General features: G+C 47.5%; 1 protein-coding gene across 8 annotated transcripts; it reads left to right on the plus strand.

Moving 5' to 3' along the window:
* Window positions 1-7,573: 7,573 nt before the first annotated feature.
* On the plus strand, window positions 7,574-24,845 carry MRPS18A (mitochondrial ribosomal protein S18A). 8 transcript variants are annotated; one of them, XM_074037965.1, is made up of 7 exons: window positions 7,574-7,701; window positions 14,218-14,249; window positions 17,037-18,618; window positions 19,125-19,207; window positions 20,027-20,150; window positions 20,372-20,441; window positions 24,413-24,845. In XM_074037965.1, the coding sequence occupies exons 5-7, from the start codon at window positions 20,069-20,071 to the stop codon at window positions 24,555-24,557; spliced, it is 297 nt and encodes a 98-aa protein (XP_073894066.1). In that variant the 5' UTR covers window positions 7,574-7,701; window positions 14,218-14,249; window positions 17,037-18,618; window positions 19,125-19,207; window positions 20,027-20,068; the 3' UTR covers window positions 24,558-24,845. The 8 variants fall into 7 exon arrangements, 5 of the variants coding, with proteins under 5 accessions (XP_073894066.1, XP_005552952.3, XP_045246905.2 ...); XR_012433754.1 differs by having other exon boundaries at window positions 17,037-19,207; XM_005552895.4 differs by lacking the exon at window positions 19,125-19,207 and having other exon boundaries at window positions 17,037-17,144.
* Window positions 24,846-25,062: the final 217 nt, after the last annotated feature.

Genomic DNA, 25,062 nt, shown 5'->3' on the forward strand with positions numbered 1-25,062 from the left:
AGCTGGGACCAGAACCTCCCCAGCCCTGAAGCCATAGATGGGCTGACCTAACTCCTTCCTGGGCTCTGGCCTGAGCCTCACTGTCCTGTTAGCCAGCAGCACATCACTCGACCAGATCATCCCTACTGCGAATTTAAGTTTTCCTTGGCAAAATGAACATTTCTGGGTTCATCTCCTGTGGGTTTCCCTGAACATCTTCATTGAGAAGGTTTATTTGGGATGTAAGTTTATCTCCAGAATTAAGACAGAGTCCAGGACAAGATGTGGAGAAAGAAGGGCGGTCTCCTTGGGAAATGGGGTGGAACCTAGGGGACTGGGCTCCTCCGAAGAGGAGGTGGTAGAAGAAATAAAGAGAGGTTCAGAAATAAAAAGAGGTTCCTCAGCCTACCTTCTCTCATACATGTGTATACAGCGTCATTGCTGCTCTTTGAGTTCCAGGATTGCCACTGCAGCTGGAAATAGTTCTTCTCATGCATGAGAATGGCTCTGTCAACAACCCCAGAGACTTAGGCTCAGAAAAAGACCCTTCCTTTGGGTGGCAGCTAACCATCTGCAGCTCTCAGACAAGGGCCCTGACCCCCTTTTATTCCACAGCACAGTTGTACTTACAAAAAGAATCCACAGCATACTCAACTAGGGAAAAGGGAATAAAAGACTCACTAATTAAATAGAACATACTGTTTTTGGAGTAGGAAGCTAGATATTAGAAAAAATTTTGGGCCAGGTACAGTGGCTCACGCCTGTAATCCTAGCATTTTGGGAGGCCGAGGCGGGTAGATCACCTGAGATCAGGAGTTGGCAGCCTGGCCAACTTGGTGAAAGCCCATCTCTACTAAAAATACAAAAATTAGTCAGGTGTGGTGGCAGGCATCTGTAATCCCAGCTACTCGGGAGGCTGAGGCAGGAGAATCGCTTGAACCCAGGAGGCGGAGGTTGCAGTGAGCCGAGATCCCACCACTGCACTCCAGCCTGGGGGACTAGAGTGAGACATCGTCTCAAAAAAAAAAAAAAAAAAGCAAGCTAAAAGCTTAGCAATTGGAGATTGGTGATTGAACTTCCAGACAATGAAATAGTACATAACCATTAGAAATAGTGTCAAAGTATGCCTGTAGTCCCAGCTACTCAGTAGGCTGAGGCAGGAGGATTGTTTGAGCCCAAGGGATTGAAGCTGCAGTGAGCCATGTTCAAGACACTGCACTCTAGCCTGGGTGACAGAGCAAAACTCCGTCTCTGAAAAAATAAACAAATAAAGATATAGATGTATATATGTATGTGTATATATACGTATACATGTATATATACGTGCATATATCTGTGTATATATGTGTGTATATATACATACACACACACACACACACACACATATATATATAGTGCCAAATGACAGAAAAAGAGACCACGGGAACTAAACAGAGATTCCAGAAACCAGACCAGATGAAATGCAGTGGGGGAAAGTGTGAAACTTTTCATTAGTCAGGCATGGTAGCAGGCACCTGTAATCCCAGCTGCTCGGGAGGCTGAGGCAGGAGAATTGTTTGAACCCAGGAGGCGGAGGTTGCAGTGAGCGGAAATTGTACCATTGTACTCCAACCTGGGCGACAAGAGCAAAACTTCATCTCAAAAAAAGAAAAGGAAAAGTGTGAAATTTTTAAATGGTGCTAGGTCAGTTAGATACTGAAACTATAGGGGAAAAATGAATCTTAATCCCAGTTTCAGACCACATAACTAAACAATTCTAGATGACTCAAAGACCTAAATGTGAAAAGTAAACAATAAAGTTTTCAGAAAAAAAAGACAGAAGAACATCTTCATGACCTTGAAGAGGACAAAAATTATTATTTATTTTTTACTTTTTTTAGAGACACCTTCTTACTCTGTCACTCAGGCTGAAGTGCAGTGGCGTCATCATAGCTCAGTGTAACCTCAAACACCTGGGCTCAAGTGACCCTCCCCATCTTAGCCTTCCAAGTAACCTGGACTGCATGCACATACCCAGATATTTTTTTTTTAAATAGCGTCTTACTCTCATCGCTCAGGCTGCTGGAGTGTAGTGGCATAATCATGGCTCACTGCAGCCTTGACTTCCTGGGCTGAGGTGATTCTCCCACCTCAGCCTCTGGAGCAGCTGAGACTACAGGCATGCACCACCATGTCTGGCTAATTTTTTTGTGTATTTCCAGTAGAGACGGGGTTTCACCTATTGCCCAGGCTGGTCTCAAACTTCTGGGCTCAAGCAATCATCCTGCCTCAACTTCTCAAAGTGTTGAGATTACAGGCATGAGCCACCACGCCCAGCCAGAAAAAGAATTGAATAGGAAACAAAAAGTATCAACCATAAAAGAAAAAAACTTATAAATTGCACATATTAAAAATTTTTAAATACTCCTCATAAAAAAAAAAAAAACTACTACAGGAGAATGAAAAGGCAACCCACAGAGAGGGAGATGACATTTAAAGTACATATATTCAAGAAACGATAAGTATCCAGAACATATAAAGAACTACAAATCAATAAGAAAAAGACAGGCCGGGAGCTGTAGCTCTTGCCTGTAATCCCAGCACTTTGGGAAGTTGAGGCAGATCACTTGAGGGGAGGAGTTTGAGACCAGCCTGGGCAACATAGTGAGACCCTGTCTCCATAAAAAAAAATTAAAAACAAGCTGGGTATCAAACTGGGCACGGTGGCTCATGCCTATAATCCTAGCACTTTGGGAGGCCGAGGTAGGCAGATCACCAGAGGTCAGGAGTTTGAGACCAGCCAGGCCATGATGGTGAAACCCCATCTCTACTAAAAATATAAAAATTAGCTGAGCATGGTGGTGGGAGCCTGTAATCCCAGCTACTCAGGAGGCCGAGGCAGGAGAATTGCTTGAACCCAAGAGACTGAGGTTGCAGTGAGCCGAGATCATGCCACCCCACTCCAGCCTGGGTGACAGAGCTAGACTCCATCTCAAAAAAAAAAACAAAAAAAAACAAATAGTTGGGTATCATAGTGTACGCCTATAGTCCCAGCTCCTCAGGAGGCTGAGGTTGGAGGATCACTTGAGCCCGAGAGGTCAAGCCTATAGAAAGCCACGAATATGCCACTGCACTACAGCCTGGGTGACAGGGAAGTCCTGTCTTTAAATAAATAAACAAATAAATAAATAGAAAAAAGAAAAGCAAAACACAGGCAACCCAATAGAACATGAGCCAAAATATTAAACATACATTTTACAAAAAGGATGTCTAAATGGCCTATATTGCTATATAAACTGCATGCTTAAAATTTATTGGCCAGGTGTGGTGGCTCACGCCTGTAATCTCAACACTTTGGAAGGCCAAGGCAGGTGAATAATCTGAGGTCAGGAGATCCATACCAGCCTGGCCAACATGGTGAGACTCTGTCTCTACTAAAAATACAAAAATTAGCTGGGCATGGTGGGGTGCACCCGAGGCTGAGGCAGGAGAATCACTTGAACCCAGGAGGCGGAGGGTACAGTGAGCCAAGATCACACCATTGCACTCCAGCCTAGGGGACAGACTGAGACTCTGTCTCAAAAATAAATAAATAAATAAATAAATAAATATAAATAAAAACAAATGGTCTATAAACATATGAAAAGTTTCTCATCTTCATTAAGCATCGGAGAAATGTAAAATAAATACACAGTGAGAGCCTACTACAGGCCAACCAGAATGGCAAGATTAAAAGGACAAAAAAAGAAATCAAATATTGACAAGGTGTGGAGCAATTAGAACTGTCACACACAGTTGATACCAGAGTAAACTGGTACAATCATTATGGAAAATTGTTTGGCAGTATCTAGCCTGGCCTTTGGGCCAGACATGGTGACTTGCGCCTGTAATCTCAGCACTTTGGGAGGCTGAGACAGGCAGATTTCTTGAGCTCAAGAGTTCGAGACAAGCCTGGGCAACATGGCAAAACCCCACCTCTACAAAAAATACAGAAAATTAGCCGGGCATAGTGTCATGTGCCTGTAGTCCCAGCTACTCAGGAGGCTGAGGTGGGAGAATCACCCGTGCCCAAGAAGTCCAGTCTGCAGTGAGCCATGATCATGCCACTGTACTCCAGCCTGGGTGACAGAGCAAGACTCTGTCTCAAAAAAAATTTAATTTAATTTAAAAAGGCTTTTGTAAAAACTGTCAAGGCAATATCTTCTACTAAAGCTGAGCATAGGCATACCCTGCAACCTAACAGTTCCACTGCTAGACAGACCCCAGAGAAATTTGTTCCTTTTTTTTTTTTTTTTTTTTTTGAGGCAGAGTCTCACTCTGTCGCCCAGGCTGGAGTGCAGTGGCGCAAGCTCAGCTCACTGCAAGTTCCGTTCCCGGGTTCACGCCATTCTCCTGCCTCAGCCTCCCAAGTAGCTGGGACTACGGGCGCCCACCACCACGCCAGGCTAATTTTTTTGTATTTTTAGTAGAGACGGGGTTTCACCGTGGTAGCCAGGATGGTCTCAATCTCCTGACCTCGTGATCCGCCCATCTCGGCCTCCCAAAGTGCTGGGATTACAGGCGTGAGCCACCACACCCGGCCCCTGGAAGTTTGTTCTTGTGTTCACCAAGAGTTACGTAGAAGAATGTTACAGCACTATTTGTAGTAGTCCGAAGTGGAAAGTATCTAAATTCTATCAACAGAAAAAAAAAGTAATTTTTAAAAATATGGCATATTCACAACGGAATATTATATAAAGGTCACATGCAGGGAAAAGTAACGTATCATGCTAAAAGTCAGGATAATGATTATCCTTGGGGGGTAGTGTCTGGAAGGGGACACAAGGGGATGTTCTAGGGTGCCAGTCATGTTCTGCTTGAACATGCCACTCCACTCTAGTATGGGTAGTGTGTTCCCTTTGTGAAAATTCATTAAGCAGTACACCGATGATTTGTGGTTTTTTTGTTTTGTTTTGTTTTGTTTTGTTTTTGAGATGGAGTCTCACTCTGTTGCCCAGGCTGGAGTGCAATGGCATGATCTCGGCTCACTGCAACCTCCACCTCCAGGGTTCAGGTGATTCTCCTGCCTCAGCCTCCTGAGTAACTGGGATTACAGGAGCCAACCACCACACCCAGCTAAGTTTTGTATTTTTAGTAGAGATGAGGTTTCACCATGTTGGCGAGGCTGGTCTCAAACTCCTAACCTTAAGTGATCCATTCTCCTCGGCCTCCCAAAGTGCTGGGATTACAGGCATGAGCCACTGTACCCAGCCTGTGTATTTTTCTTTCATGGGTAATACTTTAATTAAAAGATGTGTTGTTGTTTTTTAAAGCTAGTCTCCTGATCAAAACCTGGTCTCACAGAATTGTAGGGACTAATCATAAATGGACTCAGAAAAATAAGATATTATAACGCAAAGAATATCCACAGTATTATTTCATCTTGCTAAATGTAAACAACGCTTATCTCTGGATTTTAGATGACATTTATTTTCTTTTCACTTTATTTATTGTTTCATTTTTCTACAATGATCACATGTTACCTGTTATAGTTGTTTTTTAAAATAAAATTTGGTTATGATAAGTTAAGATAAGATAATGAGAAGAGGGTTGGCATTCAAATGCTTTAGCTCACTATGTCCAAAGCAAGCCCTGGGTGAGGCTCTGTTGCTGCCTTTGTCTCTACCGGATTCCTGGAAGTTGGAAATGGGTGAAGAAACAGGGGATGCAGTACAAACACAGAAGGTTATCTATACAGAGGTCATCTATACATCCATAAGCTCAAGGTAATCTACACAGAACAAACTTGGAAGATATAGGAAGAGTCAAAGCTTTCTTGATCCTGGCTGGGACACCTAGACCTACACCCCACTAAGACCCTCGGCTTCACTTCTAATCCACGTGTCAGTCTCTGCCACCTTGATTGACTTTTCTTTTAAGTTTCACCTTCACGGGGTTTACCTTTGCTAAATGAGATGTTTTAATGTACCCCAATGCTGCATTTCTCGTGTTCTCCCTCTCTATGATGATGCCACTCAAACTTTCCATACAGCAGCTGCTCTGCATCCTCCTAGCCTACTAGGGTGATGGTCCTAACTGGATGATGGGCTCCTCTCCCACTCATCAGAAAACATCCTATGCCATTTAATAAGCCTGACTTTTCCCATCTATGAATCAGAGAAGGATAACTAGAAAATCCCTCTTCAGGCTCATTACGGAAGGTGGAAATTATCCTTCCAAGTGGAAGAACTGAGTTGTGAATGATTTTCCTTTCCTATGGAGCTCCAGAGGAACATCCTATATGTCCCACAAATCTAAAAGAGGAAAAACTGGGCCGTTGTATTTTCTCTTTGGTACCATAAGCTTCCTTACAACACAAGTGAGTCCAACTTGTGAAAAGAGTCATCTCCATAACTGCTCTATTAACTAGCTTATGTTTATTGAGCACTTTTGTTTTGTTTTGTTTTGTTTTTGAGACGGAGTTTCACTCTTGTCACCCAGGCTGGAGTACAATGGTGCAATCTTGGCTCACTGCAACCTCCACCTCCTGGGTTCAAGCGATTCTCCTGCCTCAGCCTCCCAAGTGTCTGGGATTACAGGTACCCACCACCACACCCACCTAATTTTTGTATTTTTAGTAGGGACGGGGTTTCACCATGCTGGTCAGGCTGGTCTTGAACTCCTGACCTCAGGTAATCCACCCGCCTCAGCCTCCCAAAGTGCTAGGATTACAGGCAAGAGCCACCACACCCAGTCGATCACTTATGTTTTATCACATCTAATTTTCAGGGTCTAGTCCTCCCCTAGGCCCTATAAAATAGATTCTACTCATTCATTCAACAAGTATATATTGTACTCTTATTATGTGTCAGGACTATACTAAGTGCTGGAGATGTGAGAGTCAACAGAAAACAATGTTCCTGACTTCATGGAGCTTACAGTCTGGTGAGAAGACACATACAAAACAAACATAAAACTGAAATTCTCCCAAGCACTAAGATGGAGAGGCATCTGGTGCTGAGAATGGGCAGTCAAGCAAATAAGGAAATAAGGTTTGAGGCGAGCTCTAAGAAATAAGTAGAAGCTAACTAGACAACTAAAGAGTAGACAAAGGAAACAGCTTGTGCCAAGGCCCTGGGGCTAGAGAGAGGTCAAAGTACATGCAAATCAAAGATCAGTGTGGCAGTGGTCAGGGAAGAAGGTGGTATCAATTCTATCCATGGTCTGCCTGATATCCTATACTCCAGAGCCAGAGTTCCTAACCATTTCAACCTCTCCTGTAGAGGTCTAGCCCAGTCACAGAAGCTGAAAGACCACAGCTCACGCGCAGTGAAGAGAAAACTTTAAAGACTTAGGTAGGAGTGTTGCGTGCGATTTTCCTAAGGAAGGCTTCCAGGAAACGAATGCAACCTTGAAGACTTGCAGGCATTGGCAGACAGGAGCTAGAAGACCTCCCCTAGATCCTTAACACGAAATGTAGGCTTGACGCAGAAGCCTCTCTTCTTACCCCAAAGCAGACAGGTGAGAGAAGTTTCGTGACAGGAGTAAGCGAACTACAACCCCGCCCCCGCCGTTCCTGCCCCACCACTGCGGCGGCGCGCGCCACGTTCCGGAAGCGGAAATGGACAAGAGCTCAGGGTAGGTTTCTCAAGATGGCGGCCTTCAAGGGTTTGGTGTCCGCCTATGGGGGGCTTCTCCGTGGGCTCCTAGCGGGCCCGGCAGCGACCAGCTGGTCTCGGCTTCCAGCTCGCGGGTTCAGGGAAGGTGAGTCATGCGTACCAGCAACCTCCTGAAGTTAAGAAGAGCGGCGGAGATTGCTTCCGCCAGCCCCGGTGCGCCCCTTCCTCCCTTTCCTTCGTGCGATTCTGAAACTTAGGCGGTACCGGCTCCCCAGGCGTGCTTAAAAGCCCCTTCCAGACCCTGGTGCCTTATCTTGAGCTCCTGCCCCTTGTGAGTATCCTCACGAGACCGAGGAGGACGAAGAGAAAGCCTGCTTACTTAGCAGGAGCAGAAAAGAAACCTGTCCCAAGGTTCAGAAAAGTTTCGGAAACGGTTTTCTTGTTAATTCTCCCTTCTATATTCTCCGAATCGCAGTCTCTTTTATTAAAGAGTCTCTGGATCACGAAGGAAGGCCATCTGGGTACCCTCCCCCCCCCCCCCCGAGCCTCCCTTTCCACTTTCTCTTCTCAAAATGCTGTGATCTGATGGCGGCTTTCTCTGCCCGGGCCGCTAGTCTCCCTGTGAAGGGGAGGCCAAAGTGGAAAGGCCATTGAATAGCTGAGACATAGGCAAATGCAGAATGGTAGTTCAGCTTTTCATTAATCTTAATCTGGGAAAGCGGCCTGAGTCGAGCATCAACTGAGAGCTTACTGAATGCCAAGTGCTATGCTTCAAGCTGTGAAGGAATTCTGGAGACAGAAAATACAGCCCTTTTTCTGAAAAGCTTAGGTTCTAATGAGATTATGTATATGCACACTCCAATAAATGCAAGTTAGCCTTTTACGTGATGAAGTACAGGGAGACTCAGTTACTGGAAACAGCAAACCCAGTTGAAAGTTTTCATAAAGAGGATGTGTCTTGAGCAGGCTCACAAAAGGATGGAATCTGGCGGAGAGTGAAACGGTCTTTTAGGACATAGCCTTCCTTTGTGTACTCCTGGAAGCAGGAAAGGATGAGTGATGTGCAAAAGAAGAGATGTGGGGTTTTTTGAGGATCTGGCATAGTATTGGGCAGCATATCCTTTAACGAAAGCTGAGAAGTATCCAGTGCCAAAGAGTGATCATTGTTGTCAGAGGGAGCAGAAAAGTCTAAAAAGAAGAGCCTAATGAAGGGGCCATTGGATTTGTCTCAGAGGAGGTCTGTTTGTAGCTTTCAAATAGCAATTTCAATAGAGTGGCAAACAAGGAATCCAGTTTGGAGAATTGAAGGAGATAGTTGATGAAGAAATGGAAATAGCAGGTATGTTTGAAGAATTCAGCCCGTAAGGGGAGTGTTTGCTAGAAAAAAAAGTCTGGATACTGCCTGGTTAATTTATCCATTAGTAGACCCATTAATAAAGACACTAAAGAAATCATGCAGATGATAGAAAGAATTTGGATGTCTCATCTGTTCCCATGCTGCAAAATAGGCATATTTCCATACCATTTTGGGGGAGTCTACCAAGTGTCAAACACTATTGGCTACAATTTGCATATTCTTTTGAAATTCAGAGTTGAGGCAGATTTTGCTATCCAGAAAAAAAGGCAAGAGGAATCATTTTGTTTTAATAACAAATATTTGAAATTAGACTTAAAGAATTTTTTCAGTTGGAGAGTTTGTGAAATGATGGACTGTAACCCAGGTACAGTGGTACATATCTTTAATCCCAGCATTTTGGGAGGCCAAGGTGGGAGGATCACTTGGGCTCAGAAATTGGAGTCTAACCTGGGTGACACAGTGAGAACCCCTGCCTCTTTAAAAACACGAAAAATGGAGGGACTGTAAATCAAATGGGTCTCTGAAGTCCTTCATCTAAATGTTAGGTTGAATTAATGTGATTCTACATGAAGGCATTGCCATATTCTATATTCTTAAGACTCACGTGTCTTCAAAGCTTTTAAATGAAAACATTTTATTTTGCTATTCTATCCATTATTTGTAAGGCATAAAGTATTGTACATATAGCTAATTTTGACTAGTCTCAGCTGGTATATGTGACACTCAAACAATATTGTACACATAGAATTTAAAGTTGTGGGAAAGAAGCTGGGTCTCTTGCTGAAAATATTCAAGCATCTTTTCGAAGTATCAGATAATAATACATGATTTTAGTCAGCTTATGAGGACTGAGCACCAATTTTCCTGTCTATGAAAACTTTCAGTCTAAAGCAGTGATTTTCAACTGGGGGGGGCAATTTTGTCCCCCAGGAACAATTGGCCATGTCTGCAGACATTTTTGGTTGTCACAACTGGTACTACTGGCATCTGGGGGGTAGAGGTGAGGGATGCTGCTAAACATAATCCACAAGTCAGTTCCCCACAACAAAGAACCTTCTGGCCCAAAATGGCAGTCCTGCTGCTGTTGAGAAAGCCTGGTTTAAAGTTTGACCAGAGAGATACACAAAACCAAAAAAAGATTATTATGGAAAAAGCAAGACTGAAGGAGGACAAAAATAGAAATTGTGACTTTCTGTGCCTGCTTCAAATACTGTGCAAGGTTTTCCACATACATTTATTTAGTCTTCTCAAAAACACCTTAAAGGTGGATATTAACTGTCCTCATTTTTATAAATGAGGAAATGCAGTCCCAAGGGGTTTAATAGCTTGCCCAGCATCCAATAAGTGATGGAATTGGAAGTAGAGCCAGCCCTCTTCCCTCTCCACCAGTAACATCACCTTGGTATTCCATGGCAGGGCCTTCCTTGTTCCCTCCTTCCCTGAAAGCTCTTAGCAGTTAACTTGCCAAAGACCGTTTAGTGCCTTTATGGTTGGCACTGCCAGATTTAGCAAAGACTATGTTGGATCTCATTCCTCCCTTATCCCTCTCAGAGTCCTTGTGAAGGAAATGTATTAAAAAAAAAAAATTATATAAATTGTCATGATCTATCAGCCACTTAGAGAAGGGTATATTGAATTGAGCAAAGGCCAAAGGGAATTTGCTTCATCTCTTTCAGTCAGTTAAGAAGGCCTTCTGGAAGACCTAACATTTCAGACAAGGATATGCCTGGTAGGTTGGGCAGTCCCATATAAAAGCTTTGAGAGAGGAGTGAGTTGACGTCTTTAAAGAATTCAGGGGACATAGTCCAGAGTAACCTGCTAACTCCTCATTCTGAAGCATAGGTCAGAGGAACGTTCCTTGAGGGGTCCAAGGGAAAGAAAGGGAGGTGATGAGGGAACCAGAAACTTCAATGGTAGAATTAAAGATGAACTGGAGGAAGCAGGGCTTGAGGCAGGAAGGTGTTTGCGAAGGTGGTCAGTGGCCAGAAATGCAAGCACACATCCCAAACATGGTACTCCTCTCCCTGACCCTACATAAGACTATTAGGGCCACTGCCCAGCCATCAGTTACTCCAGTCTTTCCTACTCTGCTTGGGCCCTGGTTTCCACAGATCCTCTCCAAGAGGGACCTTGGTCTCTGGGCACTTCAGCAGTGCCCTGCACTCCTCATCCTTTTTCACTTCCTGTTTTACTAAGCAGTTGGGTCTTTACATGGTTGCAGTTCACTATGTCTGTTCATGTGGCCATCAAGGTTTTTTGCATTTTCCATGTTTGTTGTTGTTGTTTAAGAGACAGAGTCTTGCTGTGTTGCCCAGGCTGGCCTCTAACTCCTTAGCTCGGGTGATCCTCCTGAGTAGCTGAGACTATAGGTGTCACCCCCTCTCCTCCTTTTGCATTCACTGCAATCTCACCACAATGCCATTTGTTCCAGACTATTATAATTCAGTTATCTTGGACTCCATCCTAGGCAAGTATTTACTGAAGTACTCAAAGGACCTTTTTACGAGGCATGGACTTTATTACAGTCAAGTTCCCATACAGAGTTTAGTTCTTTTCCTCCTCTAGGGCAAAGACTGCGGACCCTATTCTACTGTAACTCTCCACAGTAGGTAGAACGAAGCTGTACAGTCCACAAGTGCCCAGCAAATGTGTTGCCTCATTTGGGACAGATTATTTCATGTGTATGAGAAGTGCTTATCTGGAAAGATTTTGGCCCTTAGTTCTAGTTTAGAAAACTGCTTCATCTCTTCGCTTAGCTTACTAGATACTGCCATATCTCAGAACACAAGGGTGATTCCATCTTTTTCTAAACAAGTTTTCTGTTAGTGCCTAAATCTCTCAGTCCAGCTTTTCTTAGCCACCCCCACTTCTCTTGAATAGGGAGGCAGCCAGGAACAAAATGGATCTCAGGTTTTGTTTGGTTTTGACACATTTTTGTATGCACGCTGTAAATCAATACTATTTTGATTCCTATCTCCTCTTTCCAGAGGCTTAAAATCTACTAAGGGCCTCCCTAGGCTCCAACAGGGCCTTCTCCCCCTGCACTAAGACACCACCCTGATCGATGTCAGTTCAACGTGAGTTCTCAGGTCATTCCTTCTGGTTTGACAAATTGTCTCTGTTAGATAAGCATCTGCCTATTGTTTTACCCACTGGCTTCTAGTAAGATGATTCGCTGGCTCAGGGTTGCTGTGTGGAGGGGGAGCTTGTGAACAGTGGAGCTTGCCATGGGCTTTGATCTGTTTTCCAGGGGCCAGTGGGATGACTTCAGGGTTTGGTACTTTGCCGGGAGTGATGTGTGTTTTGTTAGACTTGTTTACCTCATGGTTAGGACCCAAGTGCCTCCACCAAGCAGGGAACCACATGTTTATCCACTTGTGTTTCAGGGCATTGTTCTTCTGCTGACTCCGGTGGTACCAGAACGTGTCTCTCCTTTTGTTTCCTTTGGGGATTCTTGGAAACTTTCCCCCCTACTTGTTGCTCAGATTAGGTTGTCTCTCAACTTGGTTTTTGCAAATTTGCAGAGTTGCAGGGTGCCGGGAACCCTTACTGGACTGGGGATGTGCCGTCCTCCTACCTCCCTTCATTTCTCCCCATCCTCCATTTGTAGGTTGATTCTGCAGACTGACGTATTGCAGTGACCTTCCCTCTGCAGCTGTGCTGGCTTCCAGACTGAGGACCATGTTGAGTCTCACCCAAATCCCATTCTTGGGTTGGTCTGTGTTCCGTACAAGTAGATCTGTGTGTGGGGTGACGCATTTTCTTTTACATTGAAAAACCTAGGTTGTCTTTGAATTGATTAATAACTACAGTGTTCTCTAGAGAAAGCCTCAGGGCTTTTCTAGTCATTGTTATTCCTTTGTATGTCTGGCGTTGGACACTGAGAGGCTGTCAGGTTGGTTGTTTTGGAGCAGTGAGTATGAATGGGTTGCCCAGAAGACAAATAAGGGACAATTCCAAGCAGTCTGTGTCCAATTAGGTGTTGGTCACAGAGCTCAGTGATCACAGATGCTGCCATGGACCTCTGGTTGGGTTACAACTGCCTTTTGCCTTAGATGGTCCCTTCTCTTTTTATTGGTGTGTGTGTGTTCGAGATGGGGTCTCGCTCTGTCCCTCAGGCCGGAATGCAGTGGCATGATCATGGCTCACTGCAGCCTCAACCTCCTGGGCTCAAGCAGTCTTCCCACATCACCTTCCCAAGTAGCTGGGATTACAAGTGCATGCCACCATGCCTGGCTAATTTTAGTAATTTTTGTAGGATTTTGCCACGTTGCGCAGGCTGGTCTCTTAACTCCTGAGCTCAAGTATTTCTTCCCACCTCAGCCTCCCAAAGTGCTGGGATTACAGGCATGAGCCACTGTACCCAGTCTGGCTTCTGTCTTTCTAAAGAAACTGTCAGCAAGGGAGTATCTCCAAGAACTATCTGATTATATTAGCCGAAATGTGGGCTATTGGCTCGGTTCTTCTTTGAATGATGGTTGAAGTTGTCATTCTGCATCTTGGTTAGGTAAGGTAGTAAGATAGGAAATGTATTTAGCCTGACAGATGTGTGCAACTGGTTGTCTTGCCTTCAGGTTCTCTTCTGACTGCCTCTCCTAAATAGGCAAAGCATGGAGGGCATCCCTCTCCGTTTGGAATGGCAATACTTGAAATTCTTCTTGGACCCAGTATCTTCATGCTCCTTATTCCTACCTGTCCATCAACCCTCTCCAGTATAGATGATAAAATGCAACCCTGCAGGGAGGAGAGGATTTCACTCACGACCCTCACGATGTGTTCTAGGAGTGAACTTGCCTTTTTGCTCATTCACTGGGTGCCACTGGAATAGTGTTAGTTCAGTGCTGTATCTTACATTGTTAATTCTTCAAAGCAGAAACCATTCTTATCTGATTCTCTTTGTGCAGGAACACACACCGCTTGGGTACTTTTGAAGGTCTTTTACATACCACTACCCCACCCTCTTTTATTGCTAGCCACTGTAGGACAGGATCTGACCAATTCCTTTGGATAGAACCAAGATAAATCTTTGCATAGAAAGGCAAAAACAGTGTGGAACTCCTTAATCCCATACCAGAGAGGTGATGCTACCTGGGCATCCTGGGCTTGCCCCCACCCCGCCTCAAGGGCATAGAGCCTTGGCACTAGTGGGGTGAACCCTGCGTGCTTTCTGTTCCAGGTGGAGACCATGAGAGAGTACAGACGGAAGGCTGCTTTTTTCCAAATGTGTAGAATTTGAGCTGTTATTTGAAACTCTCTGTTCCTTATTAAATGGCTGACCTAATTTTTCCCCCTTTATCTCTGTAGTGGTGGAGATCCAAGAAGGGAAGACAACTATAGTAAGTATCATTGAGTTGGCCATGTATAACCTCTTTAACACTTGCAGCTGCCTGGCCGCTCCTCTGAGGGAGGGAGGGGCCCAAACTGGACGCCCAGCTCCAGGATCAGCTCTCTCAGTGACCATAAATCCCACAGTCTACTATTTTTCAAGCTGTGCGCTATAGTGTGGTTAATCAGGAACAGTTGCTATGCCTGGGCTGAGGTATCTGCTCTTTGATTAAAGTGGCCTTTTGTATAGCAAGGTCTCAGAGGCCTTTGCTGATAAGCTCTTTGGCGGGTGATGAATCAGTTTCCCGATGGGGAAACTAAGGCATTATTGCACGCCTAGAGAGCCAAAGTAAGTTGACCCAGAGCCAAGAGCCTGGACCTCAGTTCCTTTCTTTTCTGCCTAGAATGACTAAACTACTCCTTAAATGATGCATTTAAAAAGTGACATTCTCCCGGCCCTGGCCTTACTAGCTGGCGCCCTGGCTTGTCTGTTGGTAAGAAAGTTGGAACAATTCTTCATCTACGCACTCCCCTCTTTCGTTCCCTGGGCCCATCCCACCTCCCTTCCTTGGGGAGTCATGGGGCCTAGATTATCCTATAATCCTTAAAAGACAACAACGTTGTTTTCACATGGCCTTCTATGCCTCCAAGAAATCCTCAGCGACTCCACAGAGCTCCCAGAGGCCTCTGTAACTTCCATGTCAACCAGAGATTTAACCCTTTAGGTAGCCAGCCAAGCTCAGTCCTTCCCAAGGCAGTCTTATTCCCAGGACAAGTCCATTAGGTTTCCCCCTAGAATGCTCCCTCTGCCTTTCCACTACTTAGCCTCAAAACAGTTCTTTTTAGGGGACCGCCCCAGTCCCCTTAGGGTACCTTTTAGGCTTCTTGATTCAAAGCCAAAACAAGCATTCACTCTATAAACTCCACACTGGAGGAAAGAAATACATCTGACTTTTGAGTATAAAGAGCGTTTTTCATGTGGGTCATGAGTCTGCTGTTTGTAGAATAGATGTGGAGGCATTGTGGCCTATGAGAGCCCTCAGGGGAGGGAAGAGCCCATCCATGCCTTTAGCAGCATGGCCATGGCTGACTGGGTATTATTCTCTCCCCTATGAAATAAGATCAGACACCTACCTCACTAGATTCTGGAGGTTAAGTGAACTAATATATGTGAACCATTCTTAGCACTGAGCTACACATATAATGGGGAGTCAATAAATGTTAATTCTCCCCACCGCCGAACCCCTGACCCACTGCAACCCGCCTCCCAAGGCCTACCATGTACTTGGGAATTTTCTGTAACATCTCAGTTTCTGGCATAGTTGTGATTGCCGTGGCAGAAGGAGGGTAGCTGTGCCCTGCACGGCCAAGTAGTACTTCCAGCCCCTTTCCCCTGTGCCACTTCTCCCCCAAGAGACAGTGTTGCTTCCCTCCCATAGCCTCTCAGACCCATCCCAGCCTCACTCTCATAACCCATGGCCTCAGTCATCAAGGCTCTCTAAACTCCCCTCTTGCAACTGGAGCTAATTCCCAGATCGTTGGTTTATTGCGCTTAGTAATTCCAAAACTGTATCACAGGATACAGCAGCGATAGGGAGGTCATTTCACACTTGGCCTCAGCATGGTTTAAAGGTGGCATCCAAAATGATAAAAGCAAGGAGCATGACAGGGAAATGTATCCTCCCATCTGTATCGTGTTAGGTTTTCCTTTCTTTTGTTTTTTTTTTTTTTGTTTTTTTTTTTTGAGACGGAGTCTCGCTGTGTCTCCCAGGCTGGAGTGCAGTGGCGTGATCTCGGCTCACTGCAAGCCCCGCCTCCCGGGTTCACGCCATTCTCCCGCCTCAGCCTCCCAAGTAGCTGAGACTACAGGCACCCGCCACCACGCCCGGCTAGTTTTTTGTATTTTTAGTAGAGACGGGGTTTCACCATGTTAGCCAGGATAGTCTCGATCTCCTGACCTCGTGATCCACCCGCCTCGGCCTCCCAAAGTGCTGGGATTACAGGCTTGAGCCACCGCGCCCGGCCGGTTTTCCTTTCTTTTGTAAGAGAGAAGGAGTGCCTGCATATCTGCTTATATGGCACAACCCGGGTTTTTTCAGCCTTGCTATTCCTGGCATTTGGGGCTGAGTAATTCCTGGTTGTGAGGGCTGTCCTCTGCAGTGGAGGATGGTTAGAACATCCCTGCTAGATGCCAGTAGCACTCCCTCCCCCGGACATGACAATCAAAAATGTCTCCAGACATTGCCAGATGTCCCCTGGGAAGCAAAATCACCTCTGGTTGAGACCCACTGGCATAGCCTTAGCTCTGTAAGATAAAGCTGGGAACTGCAGTTTCCCCCTAGGAGGACATGTGGGATGGAAGGGATGCTTTCTTTGGACTCTATATCCCTGTGCCACTTGAAACTTTTTACCATGTGCATGTATAACTTTCCCCCAAAAGCCAGGGAGGGAAAAAAGTATAGTGTTCTGGTGCCTTTGTTTTTTCTTTTGAGGAAGGAAAGGTAGCATTCAATTGATACAGCAAATCCCTCCCTCCCTCTTGCCACTGGTATTTTCAGATGGTTTCCATTACCCCTGTAAGCCACCAAACCACATCCCTGTAGCTATCTCAAGGCCTAGCATACAGCAACTACAGAGTAAACACCACAGTTCAGGCAGAGAAACCTCTTAACTACTCCCACAAGAACCCCCAAGGTAAACTTTCACCAGCATTCCCATCATTTTGGGGTTTGTGCAAAGATAATGTGGCTCCACGCAGGCCCTGTCTCTCACACTGGCTCTCCTTCTCTGTCTCCTAGATTGAAGGCCGTCTCACAGCGACTCCCAAGGGCAGTCCAAATCCTCCTAACCCCTCTGGCCAGTGCCCCATCTGCCGTTGGAACCTGAAGCACAAGTATAACTATGACGTGAGTCTGGGTACAGAGACACTCAGTTCTGTGTGTTGTGAAGCTCTCAGATTCCCTGGTTAACTGGAGCAGTGTCCCCCCGTTTTAGCTACTGCTGCATTTCATGGAACCACCAGAGATGGGAGCATTTTGTCCAGTTGTTCTCGACCCTGGCTGCGCATTAGAATCACCTGGGGAGCTTTAAAAAATAGTGTGATGCATGGGCTCTACCAGGTCCTCCCAAGCCACTTCGTAGATGTAGTCTCATTCACTGCAGCTCTCCCTCTGAGGAAGACCCATCACCATCTTCAGTAGCCTGGGAGACTGAGGTCACGGTGCAGAATCAGCCTCGGGGGGTGGGGCCTGAGCATTTTTTCAGTGCTCTCCCGTGGCTCTAATGAGCAGCCAGGGTTGAGAGCCACTGATTGAGTTTGTGGTCTGGTTGCGCCTCAGACCACTAGGGCCCTTAACTCAGTTCACAGGGGTTGTCCTCTTGTGGGATAGAATCATGATCTGGGTTTGGCTCTCCTCTTTTATGATGAAGGTGTATTTGAACAGACTTGGTTCTCACTGTGATCTGGGAACACATTACCCTGTCGTTCTGTATTGGAGCTATAAAGATACCTGATTGCTCAAGCTCTTCTAGTGCAGTCGTTTCCAGGGAAAGAAGAAAGTAGTGAATAATAACAACAGGTAACATTGAGTGCATACTGTGTCAGGCACTGAGTACTTACCTGTTTTAGTTCACTTAGTTTTCACAATAACCCTATGAAGTAGGTACTAGTTTCATCCTCATTTTACAGATGAGGAAATTTGAGGCATGGAGAAGCCAGTGAACTTGCCTCAGATCCCCCAGCTGGTATCAGAACTGGGATACAAACTCCAGGGACGAAAGCCCAGGCAGAGCCTGTGCTCCTAATGACTACATTACCTCCTCCCCAGAGATGGGGAGGGCGTGGGACTAAGGACACAGCCCTGGAGAAATCCTTACTTGTTCTTCAGAGCTCTCACTGGTAACATGAAGCACCCTATTTTTGGGTTTCAGGTGATTCAGGCTCTGGGCCAGTTTGACCTGTAAGTTGTCCCTATGCCCCTTTGTGGAATAGGATGACTAAAGGCAGAGATCCTGGTCAGGTGATAAGAGCAGGAGAAGCCACATGCCAGTGGGATCTGAACAGAGTGACCCAACTAATCTCGTGGGCTGGAAGCCTTGGCTTGAGGCCACCCTGAGGGATGGGGGGGTTCTTTCTGTCCTGGGGCCCTTCTCCTGATGGCCGCCTGGAGTAACAGAAAGCAAGCACACAGGCAAGGGGCAATGTTTCCAGCTGCTCACCATGCGGAAGTTAGTGGGGTTGTGGGCATCCTTGGAACCTCAGCTGCTGATAGGAAAGCAAACCCCACACCCGCCCAGCCACCGTAGGGCACTCTTCCTACCAGCTTTTTCCAGGAAACATACTTGGCTGTCTCCAGCAGAAGAAATCGAATCCCGTCTGAGGTAAAGGCTAAAGTTGTTTTTCCTTTTACCCCTTTCCACTCAGAGCACCATTAGCCTGAGCTGCACAAAGCTGTTAGCTTGCTTGGCAGCCTACGGTGGATGGCTGGGGCCTCCAACCCAGTTGATTAGCCCTGGATTAATCCAATCCAAATTCTTTTCATCAGATTCTGAAAAGTACAGGGGTGGGAATTGAAGGCCTAGGTCCCTCAGGAACTGTCCAGTGATTAAAACAAATCTGCAGTTATGCAGCAAGGCGCCTGCCAGGGCAGCAAGTTGGTTTGTGGAACTTGACTGCTAAGATTGGCATGCCAGGCACTTGCAGGGAGGGGAATGGTGAGTTTTCTTTAACCCCTTAAGCCATTCTATGAGAATGGGGTCTTGCTATGTTGCTCAGGCTGGTCTCGAACTCCTGAGCTCAAGCAGTCTGGGAATCATAACCTTTTAGACCTGGCAGGGAGGTGGTCCCTTTTCTTGATTCTGGCTCTGTGTATCTGTTCCTTTGACAGATCCAAGCAGCCTGGTGAGCACGTGATGGTCTGAAGGAAGCCCAAGAATCCATTCAGATCTGGTTACAGGGGGCCTAGATCATGTGAGATTAAACTTCACAACCCTGGTTCCATCCTCCTTGGCTTTTATGCCTTCCTAGCACTTCAGAGGGAACGGCAAGAGGTGGAGGGGCTGTTTGCATATACTCTGGCTTGTGGTATATAGACCTTAAGGTCTAAAATGTTACAAGTTTTCCTCTTGTGTGGAAACATATGGCAGCCTCCTAACCCCACCTGAGCAGACATTTTATCCAAGAAAGATGCTTCAGGTTCATAAAAGATTGGTGACACTTCTTGAAAAGTTTCTGTTCTCTAACCTAGTCTATCAGAAGATCTCACGAGGCTAGGTGTAGGGGTGCAATCCCAGAACTCTGGGAGGCCGAGGCGGGCAGATTGTTTGAGCCCAGAAGTTCGAGACCAGCCTGGGCAACATAGGGAGACCCCATCTCTACAAAAATTAGCCAGGCGTGGTGGCACGCACCTGTAGTCCCAGCTCCTCAGGAGGCTGAGGTGGGAGTACCACTTGAGCAAGAGATTGGGAGGCAGAGATTGCAGTGACCCAAGATTACACCACTGTACTCCAGCCTGGGCAACAGAGTGAGCCCTTGCCTAAAAAAAAAAAACTCATAGAGAAGCTGGGAGCTTTTGGGGTTGGTAATGGGGTACAGAAAATCTTACTAAGTTGGGATTAACTTTTGTTGCGTGAAGGTAGCAGACCAGTGTGCAAAGCTCTGTGTGGAGGAAGTGATCTCAGCCAGGTTCCCAGGAGACATCAGCCTCCCCTATAGACCATGAAGCCCTAGCTTCCCAGCATCAAAAGCAAGCCCAGCTGACCCTCATCCCCTATTTTTGGTTTCCACTAGGATGTTCTGCTGCTTAGCCAGTTCATCCGGCCTCATGGAGGCATGCTGCCACGAAAGATCACAGGCCTATGCCAGGAAGAACACCGCAAGATTGAGGAGTGTGTGAAGATGGCCCACCGAGCAGGTAGAAGGTCCTGGGGACCAAGAGGGGCAGAGGGCCGCAGGCGCTCTCTCCCTACCCGGCTGCCCCATGTTTCAGCCCCTCCTGGAAGAAAAGAGGATATCCAGAGTGTTAATTATACTCCCCATCCAATGCCAACCTCCCCACTCCCTTGGGCTTTCCCTCTGGCCCCCTCAGAGCTGCAGAGGGAGCTGCAAAGACTATCCCATCTTCCCCCCACTCAGGTCTATTACCAAATCACAGGCCTCGGCTTCCTGAAGGAGTTGTTCCGAAAAGCAAACCTCAACTCAACCGGTAAGCAAGCCTGGGTGTGAACAACCTGAGCGTTCTGCAGGCCCTTAGCCCTCACTGGCTTCTACTGGGGAAGCTACTTGCCGGAAATCATCCCACAGCTCAGGAAAGCTATGCACCTTGGCTGTCTGTTCCATTCCCTGCCAGTTTGAGCATCCACCCCTGCTGCAGTCTTTGCTTCTTCTGTTGCCTTCTTTGCCTCAGCCTCTTTCCTCTGCTTCTTCTTTTGCCTCAGCCTCTTTCCTCCCCTGTAGCGCCCTTAGCAAAGGGGCAAGGAGGGTAAAGGCCTGCTGATTGGGCATTAGAATGTGCTAATCCCCCATTTATGACATCACACTGGGTTGCTATGGGGATGTTAGTACTACTACAAACTTTCAGTATCCCAGCTCTCTCCAGTGCTGGGGTTATTAGAGGACAGAAGGCCTTAGAAATGGGAGGGCCTTCTGGGTTAGTGCCACTGAATAAAGCTGTGCAGGTCGCACACTGGACAACTTCAGGGTAATATCCATGTGGACTAGGTCACAAATAGTGCTCCCCAGAGTTGTACAGTTAACAACCTACACAGCACCATGTGGCAGCCTAGGAGGCCCTGAGTTCATATAGAGAAGGAGAGGATGGCCCCCAGCCCCTGGAATCACTCTGTCTGCCTTTTAGTCTAAGCAGGACCCTGTAGAGTGGTGGCAGATTCTTGTCTGACATGCAAGCAGCTGTCCCATTGCAAGTTCCCTTCTTCCCTCCTCTCTGGCATCAGCACGCTTACATAGTCTTAGATCTCTAGTATCCTCTTGTTGAGAGTAGAGCCAGGTCTGTAGAATTGATTTGAGGGGGTTCTTCTCCCCTGCGAATGGCCCTTTCCTCCTGTCCAGCTGGTGGTTCCCAGACTGGAGTGAGGAACATATTAGGTGGGTGCAAAAGTAATTGCAGTGTTTGTCCTTTTTTTTTTTTTTTTTTTTTTTTTTTGAGACGGAGTCTCGCTCTGTCGCCCAGGCTGGAGTGCAGTGGCCAGATCTCAGCTCACTGCAAGCTCCGCCTCCCGGGTTTACGCCATTCTACTGCCTCAGCCTCCCAAGTAGCTGGGACTACAGGCGCCCGCCACCTCGCCCGGCTAGTTTTTTGTACTTTTTAGTAGAGACGGGGTTTCACCGTATTAGCCAGGATGGTCTCGATCTCCTGACCTCGTGATCTGCCCGTCTTGGCCTCCCAAAGTGCTGGGATTACAGGCTTGAGCCACCGCGCCTAGCCTGTTTGTCCTTTTTTTAATGGAATTGCTCTCTGTAAGGTATCAAAGATGACTGACACAAAGCAAACGCCTCAGCCCCCAGCAAATCTCCTAGGCTGATTCCCACCAGAACGCAGGCATGGAGGGTAAGGGGCTGCAGGGGTTGTGGGATGTGGGAATGCAGTGCTTCTTCCTGGTACCCTGCCTCTCTGTCCCTGGAGGCTAAGTCAGAGCTGGACCTTTACCAACACCATGCCAGCACCCTGGCTGTGTGCCCATCTCTACCTGCACCCCCCACATTGCTAGCTCAGCCATCTGCCAGCAGCTCTTGGAGAGCAGGACATGCTAACCTCTTCCTATGTCTCCTAACTGTGCTATGGACCATTTGGGGGTTGAGCCCACCCCCTCTGGCTTTTTAAGAGACAGCAGCAGGCCTGAGGACACAATCCATCCTGCCTCAGGCCTTTGAAGCTAGGCCAGGCACCCTCCCATACATCCGGCATCCTTTAACGTGACACAGGATTGATGATGTGTGGGGGCTTGTTGGTTGCAAAAGGCCACCCTGAGCGGGAGGGGGAGTTCAGGCTACGAAGGAAATGGATTCCCTTGCAGGGGAGTCTCATTTAATGCTGCCATGCATGGGCCCAGGCTCTGCTGGGGCCTGGTGGAGCCATACTTTGTCCCTCCTCCTGCTACCCCTTCAGGAGAGGTAGGAAGGGGCTGGTTTAGGAAAGAGACTTGGTTCTTGCTAGAGTTGAGGTGTTCCCAAAGAGCTAGCTGGAGGCCATCCAGCCCACCCCCTGCCGGCTGGCTGCTCCATGTGGCACAGGCATCAGACCCAAGGCCAGCTAAAGCCCAGCTTGCCTCTCCAAGGCACGGGAGAAAGAACAGCTTTAGGGCAGTAGCTCTGGAGAGCCTTTTCAGCTTATCCTCTGCATCCCTAAATCTCAATGAGCACCCCTTTTGGGGAGCCTGCTCCCATACCCCATCTCTTCATGTACCCCTCTGAAGCCTGGGAGAGGCCAGCAAAGGGGCCATCCCTGGTGCCCTCCCTTTACCTTACTCTTCCATCACCCAGCACCACCAACCATAGAAAAAGCAGTCTCCTCACACCTGTAATCCCAGCACTTTGGGAGGCCAAGGCGGGTGCATCACTTGAGGTCAGGAGTTCAAGACCAGCCTGGCCAACAAGGTGAAACCACGTCTCTACTAAAAATACAAAAATTAGCCAGGCGTTGTGGCGGGCGCCTGTAATCCAAGCTACTCCGGAGGCTGAGGCAGGGGAATCGCTTAAACCCAGGAGGCGGAAGTTGCAGTGAGCCGAGATCACGCCGCTGCACTCCAGCTTGGGCGACAGAGCGAGACTTTGTCTCAAGAAAAAAAAAAAGCAGTCCCTGTAGCTAGCCTCCTTCACGGTCATCACCCTGGCCAGGGCAGTGACAGTTCCGGGAGATACACGGAAGGCCCTCCCCTCCCTGCCCAGCACACACTTGGAGTGCAGGTCAGCACCTCCCGCAGCTTCCCCTCAACACAGGGCTGGCAAGGTCCAGCAGAGCTCAGTTGAACTGCATAAATCAGCAATCATTTTTTCACTTCTTTTATCTAAGAGTTTTTAGCTAAGGTTATTGATTTTTTTAATAAAAAAACCTTTTCTTTGACGGTCTCTAGAGACAACTGGGTTGAGCCCCAACCTAGAATGGAGGCAAGGGAGGATTCCTGGCGTTTGTCATGGCTGAGCTTTCAGAATGAAGGATGGGCCTTTCTGGACAGGATCCAAGTTTTATTCTGGACAGAGTAAAACCCAATCCCAGCCGGCATGAGCCACTTTTCTGGGAACTATCAGGGCCCTGATCATCCCCAAAGGAGGCCAAAGGTCCATGGGCTGCAGCCATCTTTCCCCACCCCCCTCCTACTTACAGGAACCTTCCTAGGCTAGAGCCACACCCACGGGCCCTTACCCCTTGATTCTCATCACAGGTTGGGTGAGGGGCAGGGGTCTTACACCGGTTATGGTACCCTGGGGAGTTCCCTGAAGGCTGGGGTAGCTGAGTGAGCCAAATGGAGAAGAGTAGTGGGTTTCTCCAGGCCCTTACATCAGCTCTTCTCACCCCATGGTTGAGGCCAGAGAGGAATGATCTGCTCTTCAGGCAGCCTCTTTTACACCTTTTCCTCAGCAAACACACACCAGCATTGACAGTTATAAAGATAAGGGGGCCGGGCGCGGTAGCTCACACCTGTAATCCCAGCACGTTGGGAGGCCGAGGCAGGCTGATCACGAGGTCAGGAGATCGACAGCATCCTGGCCTACATGGCAAAACCCCATCTCTACTAAAAATACAAAATTAGCTGGGTGTGGTGGTGGGCACCTGTAATTCCAGCTACTCAGGAGATTGAGGCAGGAGAATGGCTTGAACCCGGGAAGTGGAGGTTGCAGTGAGCCAAGATCACGCCACTGCACTCCAGCCTGGTGACAGAGCAAGGCTCTGTCTCAAAAAAAAAAAAAAAAGATCAAGGGAGCTTGTGGCCCTGGGCTGCCTGACCCTGGCCACACAGGCTTGCGGCAGCAAGAGCCCAGCCCATCTGTTTAGAGGACGCTCAGCAGTTACTCCCAGGAAAATCCCTGCACTTCAGGAAAGGGAAACTGGTGAAAGGATTTGCTTGCCCAATCATGGCCTGGCCTGAGGAGGCAGTGCTCCATACTCCCAATTCCAGCTTGGGCCCCAGCCCTCACAGGCTCTTTGTTCTCCCTCCACAGGTACCTGACGCGCTGGGCTCCTGGCTCCGTCAAGCCCATCTACAAGAAAGGCCCCCGCTGGAACAAGGTGTGCATGCCCGTGGGGTCACCCCTCCTGAGGGACAATGTCTGCTACTCAAGAACACCTTGGAAGCTGTATCACTGACAGAGAGCAGGGCTTCCACAGTTCCTCCTGCACCTGTGCTGGGGAGTAAGAGGCACACTCATAAGCCCTCGGCCGCAACTATACTCCAGACCATGATGGCCTGGCCCCTTCGACATGGATGGACAGGGGACAGTGGGACTAACTTCAGTACCCTTGGCCTGTGCAGTAGCAATGCTGGGAGCTAAAGGCAGGCAGGGCAGTTGGGTCCCTTGCCAGGTGCTGTGGGGCTTGGGCCATGCTCAGTGCTGGGGACAGGAGTTTTTCCCAATACAATGTCATAAACATTGAGTTTGGGCTCGTGGGCTTACCCACTGGGTGTGTGCTCACTGCCTGGGAAGTGCAGGGGGTTCTGGGCACATTTCCAGTTCGGTGCAGAGTGTTGAGTCACTGATCTCTTGTGATGGGGCCAATGAGTCAATTGAAAGGAATTCATGGGCCAAATAGGTCCCATCCTCTTCATGACAGCTGTGAGCTCCTTACTCTGGGAGAGCTGCAAGGAGCCAAG

This window comes from Macaca fascicularis, chromosome 4 (assembly GCF_037993035.2).
Source record: "Macaca fascicularis isolate 582-1 chromosome 4, T2T-MFA8v1.1".
Lineage (NCBI taxonomy): Eukaryota > Metazoa > Chordata > Mammalia > Primates > Cercopithecidae > Macaca > Macaca fascicularis.